Below are 13,629 nucleotides of genomic sequence, written 5' to 3'. Positions count from 1 at the left end.
CCGGGGCTAGCTGGTCCCATGACAGGGGCAGCTACCCACGTTAGAGGAAAAAAAATCACAAATGCCTCAAAGGTCCTTAAAAATGAAATACCCTAGTGCTGGTTTTCTGCCTTTTTTTTTTTTTTTTTTAAATGATAGCTATGTTCCCTTTCCTGATCTTTTGCTGACATAAGCCCATGGTCACCAGGAAGAACACTGAGATTCCTGAAGACACACGGCTCGTCCTGTTCTTACCTTGTCCGACGGCTCTTCCCAGACGGGGAGGAACACCTTGCCATCTCTCGCAGTCTCCGAGAAAACTTCCCTTTATTGGCCTGGCTAATAGCTGGCCTCTTGTCGAATCCATGAGGCAGAAGATACTTCCTGGGAGGGTCAGCTGTGAGAAAGTTTTGACAAAAGTAACATGGGGGAAATGTCTCAAGTACATGGTGTATTTGACCTAGGGTTACCTGCAAGTTGTTTTATTAGTGCTCAAATTAATCCTTTCTATTTCTGTGGGACTAGGAAACATTAATACTGCTCATATGCAGGAGTGCCTGGGGGCTCAGTCCATTAAGGGTCCTGACTCTTGGTTTCGGCTCAGGTCGTGAGATCGTGGCCTGCGTCAGCTCAGAGGAGTCTGCTCCAGATTCTCTCTCCCTCTCCTTCTGCCCTTCTCCCCTCTTTCTCTAAAATAAATAAATAAATCTTTTAAAAAATTACTGCTCCTTACTTCTCTGGTTCCCACGACAGATGAGGTCACTGGGATAGATGGTTTCGTTCCCATTTGAAAGATGAAGGAGCTGGGGCATGGAGACATTCTAGAGTCTGTCCAAAGTCATCCTTTGGGTGAGGCAGAGCCAGGACTAGTTTGTTCCATTTAATTCAAATTAATTCAATTTAATGTGTGGATTAAATTCTTTCTTTGTCCTTCCAGTGCAGTGGGGGAGGCAGACATGTAAACAGGACATTAAATCGCGGCTGGAATCCCAGGCTCTGTGTTCTCCCTGCACACCGACCCGGTTAGGCAGATGGGACTCGCTGGTAAGACTCAGCATGCAGAAATCCCTACAGGTCTGCCGAGTCCCTGATGTCAGCTGAGCAGAGAGTTAGGTCGCCTCATTCCTTGTGTGAGGCGTTATCATCACCTCTGTGTGCACACAACTCTTGGAAGAAGCATCACTTGCAAAGGCAGGAAGGCAGACAGATACCTGGAAGAGGATTTATGGGATCGCGTGGGCTGGGTGGACGCTGAAGCCATCCCTGCCTGCCTCACAGCCCTCTTTCTGCCCCTCTGCCTCCCCCGGGCCCATTCCACACTGCCTTCTTCACGTTCTTCTAGCGATGTTACCTCGCTTCCAGAAGCTTCCTTTGTTAACTCTTTTAGCACCTCTTCCTCCTGGTACTGAAGGGAGGGCCCAGCACGGACCCTGACCGCTGCCAATGGAAGATTCTTGGACCAGCATCTGCAAGGCTGCCCCGAGGCCTGGGGTTAAAGCGTGGCCTGACCCCACGCTTCTTATTTGGCTCTGGAAGTCGCTGAGGCTCTTGCCACGTTTTGATTATCAACCGAAATGCCTGGCCATGTTGCCCAGTGGGGAGAGCCCTCAGGTTTAGAGTGACAAGGGTCACGCGAGAGTCCCAGGACTCTGAATCCCTCTGAATAGAATTTTCTTCTTTTTAAAATGAAGATAATCCCTACCCAGTAGAGTGGTTTGGAGAAGCAAATGAGGTAGCGTGTGAGGGGGTTTTGCCAAGGCCCAAGGATTCTGAGACTCTAAAGGATTTCTCTTGTTCTAGGAATCATTGTTCTGATCATTCTTCCACTCTCTGTCCCTTCTACACTTGGGTTTGTAGTTTGGGGTAATACGGCATGTCCCCTGTTGAACAATTATGTTCTGTGACGGCTCCCTAGCATTTCACATGGCATGTTCTCTTTCTCCGAGATGAGTGGGAATTCCGCAAGGGCCCCCGAACTTACGTACCCTCTATCTCCTGGCGCCACCTAACAGATACACGTGCCCCAAACACAGCAAAATCTACTAAGCACGCGCTTGAATGAATAGAGTTTTTAATGAATGGAGATCTTTAAAAGCCCTTCCCTGGTCTTGTCCTTTCAGCTAATACGTAAATGTAATATGTCTATGGCTGGTGGACAGATCCTGGCTAGACCTTAGCTGACCGTGACTAGCAGAGCGAGGCTCCGATCACGCCCGTTCCAGTGTGTGGCGAGGGTTTTCCCGTCCAACAAGCAGTCCTGAGACACCAGCTAGGTGTGCTGTAATTCCGTTCAGTTCTGATACCGTCTGCTCAGAGATAGCATCAGATGCTGTAGGTTAAGGGCTAATAATAATAATAATAGTAATAATGGCACTGTCTGGGGGAATGGCACAAAATTCCACCCTCTCTCAGAGCTCACCAGTCTTCCCAGATCTCCACGTGTTCACGCTCTTTAAACCCAAAACCTTTAAGGTTTTCATAGAGGCTCCATTTCCCAGGTATGATTGATTAAGTCATTGGCCGTTGGGGGTTGATTCGGCTTCTAACTCCTCTTTGTTCCTCAGAGGTCAATTACGTGGTTGGTTTTCCTGGTAACCAGCCCCAATCCGCCAGGTGCTTTCCGAGAAAGTCACCTTATTAACATAACAAGAGACACTTTTATTGCTTGCTGCACTTAGGAACTTCCAAGGGTTCTAGAAGCTCTGTGTCAGAAACTAGGATGAAGACCAAAGATACATCTATCTTGTTCCAAATTATGATGTCCAGGCAGGACATGACCATCATCACACACAGGGCCAGGCAGGGCATGACCACTGCTTCGCAAGCCCACAGGACCTGGGAGCCTAGGAGCAGGCTAGTTTCATTCTGCAGAAAGCCTCTCAGGAATTCCCGAGTTTTCTTAGGGCTCAGGTACCCTGAGAGGGAAAAGGGAAGATCTGTTCTCTGCCTTTTGGTACTGATGTTTTCTTAGATATTCTTTACTAGAGACTCTGAAAATAATAGGATGAAAGAACTTGAAAAGGGTTTCAAAGGCTGATTTTGGAGCAGGAATGAGAAAGGCTTCAGAAGCAGAAATTGGTTGCAGATCCCAGTAGGCCAGCCTCCTCCGGGGAAGGGATCCACTTAGCCCAACCCTGACTTGGTTTAGGCTTTCATCTCCACTGGGCTCTGCTGAAATGCTTCTGACTGCTGCCACAGGCCAGTCCTGGGGTCCCTGTGCAGTGTTTCTCTCCTCCTGTCTCTAATCTGTTTTCATTCCTTTCCATTTATTCCTTGGAAGAATTTTGTTAGCCACTAACTTGACTTCTTGGAGCTCGTGGGCAACTCTCTGGGTCTGGGCTGTCTCATCAGTGAACCTGTTTGTTTCCTGGGAGCTCTGGCTGCCGACTCCCTCACCCTGGGCTAAGCTGGCCAAGCTGAAGCAGCTTGGAAAACACCAGACTTCTTCCCCTTCGGTAATCATTTTTTATTTAGATGTAAATTGTTTACATTACACTGTCCTGTTCCTTTCCCTTTTCATTTCATTTTGATGAAGAATTTTACATTTTGAGGATCTTTTTTAGCTTTTGCTGGGCCTGAGCAGGGGGCGCAGGCCACAAGTCCTGGACATTTCTCTCATTCTCACAGAGCTGTTAGCTACTCAGACACATCCAGGGAAAGCTCAAAGCACAACCCTACGGGTCTCTGTCTACTCCAGCCTACCCCCTAAATTTAAGGCCCCCCAAATGGCTGATTTAAAACATACAGTTCTGTGGTTCCCATTCCTTCGTCTACTACAATGATTCTTAACCTCTTTGATCACATGCTTATTTTTGAATCTGATAAAAGCCACTGACTCACTAGAGAAAAATGTACATACACCCAACACTGGGTGGGGATGGGGACTTCAGGGACTCCCTAAAGCCCTTCCTTGGACTCTGTAAGTCCCCCTGGCCTCTGGATTAAAAAGCTGTCTTCTAAATATGTAATATCACACCTTAGCATGTAGGCAGATGGGATGGAGAGAAAGAAGACAGAATACAGCAAGGCATGTTGTACCATAATCATCAGTCATGTCTTGTAAGAGTTATTTGAATGTCCCAGACTCTGATACGTATGAATGCCCCCTACGAATCTCCAAATAGAGAATATTAGTTTCAAGTATGTTTCTGAACCAAAAAAGAAGTTAAGTAACAGAATGGTCAGTAAAATGAAAGCATAGTGATTACGTCCTATTAAAGGAAACAAACAGAAATTTACCTGCCGGAAAGTATAAGCCCAGTATGAGTAAGAAGCCAAGTGGGGAATCTGGACTTTTATCTCCACCTGGCATAAAAGGTATTTCCTCCCCATTATTACCTCTTCCTTCTCCTACTGGAGTACTGTCAGAGAAAGCCAGCTAAAACAGGAGGTTTAAATAAAATTCAGAATCTCAACCAAATATCCAGAATGTCCAGATTTCAATTGCAAATCACTTGTCTTACCAAGAACCAGGAAGATCTCAATCTTAATGGGCCAGGGGGTTGGGGGGGATGGGGGAAGAGAATCCATAGATCCTGATGGAGGTTTTAAAGCAGCCATTACAAAAATGCTTCAGTGAGCAATTATGAACACCCTCCAAACAAATGAAAAAAAATAAGAAAGTCTCAGTAATAAGATAGAAAATATAAAGAAGATGTAGGAGCTTGGGTCATGATCCCAGGGTCCTGGGATTGAGTCCTGAGTCAGTCTCTCTGCTCAGCGGCAAGTCTGCTTCTCCCTCTCCTCTCTCTCCTGCTCTCTCTCAAATAATTTTTTAAAAAATCTTTGAAAAAAAGAAAATATAAAGAAGATGCAAATAGAAATTTAAGAATTGGTAAATACAGTTACCAAAGTAAACAGACTGGTGCTTTACAACAGAATGGAGAGGTCTGAGGAATGAGTTAGTGAACTTGAAGATAGAACAATAGAAGTAGGTCCTCAATCTTGAAAAACAGAGGAAACGACTGAATAAAAGGTAAAATGGAACAGAATTCCGGGGACCCCGGGACCAGTAACAAAGACGCAACATTGGGAGCCCCAGAAGGAACAAAAAAAGAAGGCAAGGGGAAAGAGTTCGTGAAGAGATAATGGTGGAAGCGTTCGAATTGGAAAGAAAGAAAGAAAATTATCTCTGTTCACAGAGAACATGATACTATATGGAGAAACCTCTAAATATTCCACAAAAATAACCCATTAAAACTAACGAATTCAACAAAGTAGCAGGATATAAAATTAACATACAAAAGTCAGTCATGTGCTTATATGACAATCCAAAAAGGAAATTAAGGAAACATTTCCATTTATAATAGCATTTGACAGAATAAAATACTTGGGAATTAACGATGGAGGTGAAAGGATTATATACTGAAAACTATAAAACATTGCTGAAAAAATTGAAGACATAAGTAAATAGAATAACATTCCATGTTTTTTATTGGAAAACTGAACATTGCTCGATGCCAGTATTACTCAAGGCCATTCACAGAATGAGTGCAACCTCTATCAAAATCCCAATGATTTTCTTTCTAGGAATAGAAAACTCTATCCTAAAATTCATGTGAGACCTCGGGGACCCCCAAGAGACAGAACAGTCTTGAAAAAGAAGAAAAAAATTAGAAGGCTCACACTTCCTGATTTCAAAATTTACTACAAAGCTTATAGTAATCAGAAGAATGTGGTACCAGCAAAATGATGGCCATATAGACCAATGGAAAAGAATAGTGAGCCCAGAAATAAATTGTCACATGTATGTTCAAGTGATTTTTGACCAGGGTACCAAGACCACTTAATAGGAAAAGGACAGTCTCTTCAAATGATGTTGGGAAAACTGGATATCCACGTGCAGAAGAATGAAGTTGGATCCTTGCTAATACTGTTTTTAAAAAGTACTTCAAAATGGAGCAAATACCTAAATATAAAAACGGAAACTATAAGACTCAGAAGAACACATAGAGGAAAAATTTTATGACATTGGATTTAGCAATTTCTTGTATATGACACCCAAGGCACAGGCAACAAAAGACAAACCAATTGGAGTGCTTTGGAATTTAAAACTTTTATGTATGAAAGGGCACAATCAACAGCAAAAAGGCAACCCACAGAATAAGACATTTGTGCAAATCATGTATCTAATAAGGGATTGATATCCAAGAAAACAGCCCAATTAAAAAGTGGGCATAGGGGGCGCCTGGGTGGCTCAGTCACCTGAGTGACTCTTGACTTCGGCTCAGGTTGTGATCTCAGGGTCACGAGATTGAGCCCAATGTCCTGCTCCGTGCTCGGTGTGGGATCTGCTTGAGATTCTCTCTCCCTCTCCCTCTGCCCCTCCCCATGCTCACTCTAAATAAATAGATAAATAAGTAAATCTTTAAAAAGTGGGCAAGGACTTAATGAGACATTTCTTCAAAGAAGATAGACAAGTGGCCAAAAAGCCAGATGAAAAGATGCTTCTCCAAAAAAAAAAAAAAATTATGAAACCCTCCACCCAATAATAGCAGAATACATGCTGTTATCAAGTGCCTACAGATCATATACGACCACATGCTGGGCCATAAATAAGTCTCAGGGAGGATAAAAGGATTCCAGTCGCCCAGAGTAAATTCTCTGACCACGTAGAATTAAATTAGAAATCAATAACGCAGTATTTGGAACAAAGCCAAATCCACACCACTGTCTTCTTTCCGGGACTTGGTTTGCCCCTAGAATTAATCTAGTGCAGTCTCTTCCTTATTTAATTAAGGAAACTGAGGCACAGGGAGGTGACATGACTTCTTCAGGGTCTCTCAGGTGCTTGATACATACTCATTGGATTGATTAGTTAAATCTGGAAACACAAAGCAGTCCTTTTACTACCAGTGGAAGGCTCAGTCCTGAGCTCACCATCTCTGTAACCCTTCCGGAGGTTCCCTTGGGCTGTGCTAGTCCTTTTCTCCCCTGGACACCCAGTGCCTCACAGCTCCCTTGATCACAGACTGCCCTGCTCTATATCTTTCTCCTTCTTGTGCCAGAGCTCTTCCTCGGGGAAGGCCAAGTCTTGCTCAGTAGAGCTGCTTAGACAATATTTAGTGAATGAATGGATCCACGTTTTCACTAAGTCTTGCCTCCTGGTGGAGTGGGGATGAGGTAGGCAGAGGGGTCCTTCCTGTGGATCCTAGCTATTGAAGGTGTAGATCAGAGAAAAGCCAGCAGGGGCGCTGCTGAGCTGAGGCGTGTCATCAAAGGTGCTGGAATCTCCTGCTGCCCATTGGAAAGAGCTCTTGTTCTGGAACTACTGGATGTGTTGCAGGTCTGGCTTCTTACATTTCCTACTTCAGATGCCTTAGACCAATTCTCCTCCCCTTCCCCCGCTCAGCTTTCAACCTGAGACGTACAGAGTAAGAAAACTTGCCTTTTTCCCCTCTTGCAGTGTGATTCCAGAGGTTGTTATCAGGCATCCATTTCTTTTCCCTCTGATTTTATATCCATATTTAAATCATGCTTGGGGAAGTCATTTATTGGATTCCCTCAGGCTCATGGTAGAGAGTATATGAGATCCTTGATAAGCTTAATATATTTGTATTAAAAATTAATAAGCAAGCTATTGTTTGCAGCATTAACTCATAATTTGATTTAATGTATTTAATATAAGACCACAATTTTAAAATTACTCAAAAAGATGTGATAAGACTGCCATCAGTTCTGGGACGCTGTCTTTATCCCGGAATGAACCACGCCCATCACGCGGCAGACAGGGAGTGCTGCTGTCTCTCGGTTGACATTTCGAGGCAGTACCCGTGTAGTGGTCCCCTCGGAGGCTTCAGATGTGTCCTCGGTGGAAGATGATGTGGAGGCTCTTTTTAAATGCTACTATTAAAAAAAAATAAAGTATAGTGGGAAGAGAAAAGCTTTTCCCAGTGTGAGCCGGATTCAAGTTTCTGTTTCCCTAATCTGTTTTACATACTGCTGCAGAAGATGAAACCCAGATTGTCCTTTCTGGTGTGTGCATGAGGGGGGGGAGGGTCTGAGCGAGGGGAGCCACAGAGCTACAGGAAACCATCGCTCTGGTTGGTCAGGGGTTTACTGTAACTTTATTTTGGAGGGAAAAGCCCTCTTCTTCTTCCCATTGGGCTGAAGGGTTGCGGCCCCTCATGGAGAGCCGTGCCTACAGCCATGGGGCGCTCTCGCCCTGCATCACTGAGAACCGGTACCCCAGCTCACCTGTCTGCCCGCTTGACGCCCAAGACAAGGACCACATGTGCTCCATCATCAGGGCTGAGGTTCCACTCCCCTCCTGTCTCCCCACCCCCCGGAGTGACACGTCACTCACACATATACGGAAGACGGTCGCTGCCAGGCTTTGCACAGTACCGAATCCTACTTCTTTCTTTGGTTTCTCTCCTGTTCTCTTCTGCTCCATCCATCACTTATAAAATGATCAAGTCTGCTTGTTAATTGTACCTATATTTAGTTTCACCTTCTAGATGAATGATGTCAGTGTTTTTTCAGTTTCTTCAAGTCGGTCCTCTCCCCCAGCTCTACCCTCTGGGTCCTCTCTGCTTCTTGCCACCCCCGTGGATAAAATCTTCTAATCTTAGTGTCTCGGATCTTGTACGTAATGCTCAGGGGCCGCCCCCTGCCTCCGCCATTGCTTCCAAGGCCGCATTCACCACCAAATAAAGAGAACACAGAGCACCATCAAAGCGTCTTGACTAGGAGGACCCTGCAATCCCTCTGGGTGTCTCAGAAGCCACGTCTAGGTTTAGGGGAGCCCTGGCTTGAGTCCTGAAGAGTCCACGTTCACCCCGCACCCACCTCTCAGACCATACTGTGAGGGCTTTGGACCCCATAGTCCTTGTGGCCCCTCTGTAAGGGAGCAGGTGTGGAAGGGTGGGAGTGAGGCTGGGGACAGCTGCGTACTTCCCCTTCCTGTCTGTGGCTCCGTAATTCTGGAAGCCTCCTGCAGAGGCTCAGTCTCTTGTCTTGCCGTAAGACAAGCAGGAAAATTCTGGATCTGCCACAATTTACTCCAGCTCTTGAGGAGACCTGATTTCTAAAGTAGAAGAAAGTGAAACTTCTAACTGGAAAAAAAAGGCTGGAATAAAGGAAGATTGAAGACTGTACTATGTTTAAACACATGCAAAGCAACCTCACCTCGACAGAGCGCTAGGATGATGACATTTGTCATTTAATGTCTGAGTCAAATGTACAGAACATCCTTGAGGGAAGGAACCTGGAGAAATATGGCCAGGAGCGCCCAGGAAGCTGGTGTTGGGGGGGCGGTCCTGGGCAACAGGACCAGCCCATGATCTAGCAGGGGGTCCCCAAGAGGTACAGGATGGAGGCGAGCTCTCCCAGGTCAGGCCTGACCTGTTTCCGAACTTCCTGTGTGTGGGGCCCAGTGGAGGGTTATTTTCCTTTATGCAAAGACATTTGCAGGCTGCGCTTCCAGCCCATTCATCTTCCTCTGCCGGATCCCAGAGATGTTGGGCCCTCTGCTGAGTAGAAGGGAAGAGAACATCCAAGAGAGCTTTCAAGTAGGAGGATTTCCCGCGAAGGACTCAAAGCAGCTCTCTGATCTCCGGCCATCTGCTTTCAAACAGCTCTGCGCCTCAGATCGTCAGGTGTCTAGACCCTCTGAGCACCCAGAGTCACGCCCCAGGTGGGAGGCAGGAGGGGATGAAACAGGGCCCATTTGTTCCCAGAACGGATCCAACATTTGTTTTTGATCTCCTGTCCGGAGGGATCTCATGGAGCGGGGCTGCCTGCAAGGTGGCAGACCACGCCCCCCCCCCACCCACCGCCTCGGATGTCCTTGCCAACACCGTACACCCACGGGACCAACCCACTCAAGTTCATCTGAACCTTCAGGGTTTGCCAGCTGGGATATCCCCGGGGTTTGGTCCTGCCTGTCTGCAGGTCACATCTGGAGTCCATGCACGCTGCTGCTCTCTGCTAGGCGAAGAGCAGAGCCTGAGCTGGCCCAGCTTCCTCTCCCTTTCTCTCCTCTCTCTCTCTCTCAGCAGCTACAGCCAGACCCTCTGCCTGCCTGTTTGCCTTCCGTCCAGCCTACAGAGGACTTTTTTTTTTATGTTTATTTATTTGATAGAGATCACAAGGAGGCAGAGAGGCAGGCAGAGAGAGAGAGAGAGAGAGAGGAGGAAGCAGGCTCCCTGCCGAGAAGAGAGCCCAATGTGGGGCTTGATCCCAGGACCCTGGGATCATGACCTGAGCTGAAGGCAGAGGCTTTAACCCACTGAGCCATCCAGGCACCCCTACAGAGGACTTTTTAAAGAGGCAGGAGAAAGGCAAGGAAAGCAGTCCTGGGTCTGACCACTTAGCAGCCCTGGGTTTCCTCCCCGCAGAATGCAGGGCTCCGAGATGTGACCCCGTGGCTTCCCAGCTCCGCCGTCTCTGGCTGCAAAGCTCTTCCTACCCAGGAGTCCCTAGGAATTGAGCTTAAGCAAATATTCCGCAAAGGCAAAATATATTGTAAATTGGAAGAGCTACAGTATGTCATTTTTTGTTGTTGTTGTTGTTGTTAAAAATCGGAAGTGATCTACATTTCTGAGAGTAGCTTAGTGAATGAATGAGGGTCTGTAAACATGATGGGATTAATTGTACATGACCATTAAAGTGGTACTTATGCTGGCTGTAAATTAACATTGAATAATAGAAAGTGGCTCTTGTTTGTTGAGAGCTACGGTGTCAGTCCTTCTCAGCCCCAAGAGCACGTTTTGTGAATCGCACGGGTGAGGTCTGGGCATTGGGGTCTCTTTCGAGGCTCCCTGGTTGATAGTACTGCACACCCAAGGCCAAGAGCCTGCGTGCCAGCAACTTATCCGGGTGGGTACTTAACGACCACCAAGCCATGTCTTTGCACGCCCACGTTGAGACCGGGGCTCGGCGCCCCCTTCCTGCTGCCCCCTAGTGGGCGGTGCGGGTGACACTGTTTGTTTCTAATTTACTGACAGCAAAAATGCCGTCGCCCTGTAACAAGCCGTCCCCGAACTTACCAGAGTAGAACAACCGCTGCTCTATGAGTCCCACAGATCCTTTGGGCCAGGAATTCCAACATCACCATAGGAATCGCTTGCCTCTTTCCCACAATGTCTTGGGTTTCAGCCGGAAAGACTGGAATCTGGCTCCCTTCCTGCTAGCAGCTGGACTCATTCCGGATGCCTTGCCTGTGTGTGTGTGTGTGTGTGTGTTTTAAGTCATCTCTGCACCCAGCATGGGGCTCACACTCACGACCCTGACACCAAGGATCGCGTGCTCTTCTGACTGAGCCGGCCAGGGGCTTCTGGACACTTCTTTATGCATATGTGTGGTGTGTAGGCCGGGATGACAGGGAAGAAGAACTCCGTGAGGACTGTCGGCCAGAGCCCTGCGACTGGCCTCTCCGCGGTCTGGGGCTTCTCAGCACGGATACTCACGGCTCCGGGAGCAAACATGATCGTGAGCAAGGCCTTCTTAGCCTCATCTGGGAAGTCAGTCGCGTTCCTTATACTGTCCTCTCGTTATTGAAGTGGTCGCAGGCCCACCCAGATTTCAGGAATGTTAAGGAGGCAGGACTGAGAGGACTCCATGATGGACGACGGAACGTGGCGAGCAAAGGAAGCAGTTGTCCGAATGCTCGTGCTTCATGTCCTGGGACATGAGAAGAAGACTCAGAAATGCGCAGCTCGCCATCCCAGCGCAGGAAGAGGAGCGCTACATGCTTCACACAAAAAACGAGATCTTGAAGTGGTGCCAATGTGGTGTTTCATCTTTGATATTAATCGTTTTTAGTAGCTCTTCTCAAACCTAAGTCCCCACCAAACCTCTTCACCGACAGCCCCTGAAGATCCTTGTTGGAAACCACACCCCAGTGGGACTCAGGTCTTGAGTGCGCTCTCCAAACACCCCGTGAAAAATTTGCCCTGTCCCTTACTGTGTGGCGTGGGGAACCACAGTGCTGCTCTCGCTGTGGACTGCATGGCTCACCCGACTAGGATCACGGGATCAAGATGAGCGGACAAGAGGCCCATCAGGATGTTGCCAGGTGGACTGGGGAGCCCCCCACCGCCCGGAACCGGAGGCCTCCACCCAGCCCATCCCCAGGGTGTGGCCAAAAGCTCTCGGTCTCTTTGCAAGAAAGAATTCAAGGACAGACCAGACCCAGCGCTTGAGCCCTGCAAGTAGGTAAGTTTATGAAAGCGAGTGTAGACTCCCGAGACTCGAGCGGGCGAGCTCCAGGGAGAGCTGCTTGCCCTGGGGTGTGGGTCTCCATCTTACTAACAGTCCTTACCTCGCGGAGAGGATTTCTTGGGAGCAGCCTTTCTTGACTTTCCTCCCTTACTTGGTCAGGGTTTCCAGCCTTCTTTGTCTCGGGCCTGTCTGGTTTGAGCTAGCTTCTTGTGGCTTCATTTTGGACGGTTGCCAAGAGGGGTCTCCAGCCACCACCCTTCCCCCATAGCCGCCCCTGACTCCCCCTTGGCGGGCCTCCAGGCATCCTATTAAAACCTAACTCACTGCCTCCTCTAACATAATCCATCTTCTTTCTTTCCCCTTTAGGCTTTTGATATTATGAGAGTGACCCACGGCAGAGAGCACAGCCTGATTGAAGATTTGATCCTGCTTTTAGAAGAATGTGACGCCAACATAAGAGCATCCTAAGGCCTCGGGCAGAGGGAAGCGCGGCTTCTACCCTTACCGGATGCCTCACAGAGCTCACACACCCGACGCTGCCGTGTGAGCCTCCCTCCTGGCAGTGCAGTTCTCTGTTCACGTGGGTAAACAAAGGCAGACATACATTGTGCAAATCACAAGGAGCGTTAGCTATAGAGAAGCACAATTACAATAAATATTAAAAATGTGGTTGAAAATGCCATCTGGTAAGCGTTTGCTTCGTCACTGGTGACTTCAGTGTTGAAGAGCTCAACATTCTCCAGGGGAAGGATAGAGAGTTCTAGTAAAAGCATGGTAGTACAAGTTGTAACTTTCTCTTTGGATATCTGTGGGGATAATTGGATTAAAATTCAGTGTTTTCTCAAGCAAAAGCTTATTGTCTGTTTTGTCAAGAAAGCAGAGTTTCAGATGTTTTCTTTACTTAATGTAGTAAGTGACATGCATATCCCTTATTTACTCCCAAATACATCTCTATTACAAAAAGTGGTGTTCCAAATCCTAGAAAGAAGTCATTTTAGGTGTTAACTAGAAAAGCACTGACGTCTTAATGGAAAAGGAAAAAAAAGTCTCAAGTGTCCCGTGGCTCTTTGTGTAACTCTTCTGCGCATTTTGTACCACTTTGAATATGTCATGCTTTTTCTTTTCTTGGAGTCTTTTCCATTATTCCTTGTATCTGCGGCTTGACCATGTGACGTGCGCACCCCAAAGCTCCATTATCCTCTATCCCAGCTCAAAACAGATGTTTTTGTCTCTTTTTCCTCTCTACCTGCTTTTCTGCCTTTCTGTGCTATTCAAATTTGGGTAAACTTTTCCTCTGGGGGGAGTAAACGGGGTGATTTCTTCTATGGCTCCATGACCCTGTGAGCAGTTTCGTCCCTCCTACGTGGATGGGCTCGGGCAATACTTAGGTAATGAGGGAGGCTCCAGTCACCCCCGCCTTATTTTACAAGCAAGGAAAGGAGGTACTTACTAGGTGTGGCGTCCTGTTCCCCAGTCCCCAGGATC

General features: G+C 47.2%; 1 protein-coding gene across 2 annotated transcripts in view; it reads left to right on the top strand.

Moving 5' to 3' along the window:
* SMYD3 (SET and MYND domain containing 3) overlaps nucleotides 1-12,727 on the top strand; it is a 703,294-nt gene extending 690,567 nt beyond the window's left edge. For both annotated transcript variants that reach the window (XM_047703851.1, XM_047703852.1), the window contains one exon: nucleotides 12,511-12,727. In XM_047703851.1, the coding sequence (XP_047559807.1) occupies nucleotides 12,511-12,612 (102 nt within the window). In that variant the 3' untranslated portion in view covers nucleotides 12,613-12,727. The remainder of the gene's footprint in view (nucleotides 1-12,510) is intronic.
* The last annotated feature ends 902 nt before the right edge of the window (nucleotides 12,728-13,629 follow it).

The sequence above is a fragment of the Lutra lutra genome, chromosome 15 (assembly GCF_902655055.1).
Source record: "Lutra lutra chromosome 15, mLutLut1.2, whole genome shotgun sequence".
NCBI classification, from domain to species: domain Eukaryota; kingdom Metazoa; phylum Chordata; class Mammalia; order Carnivora; family Mustelidae; genus Lutra; species Lutra lutra.
Note: the sequence above shows the minus strand (reverse complement) of the source record. Positions and strands in the feature narration are given on the sequence as shown.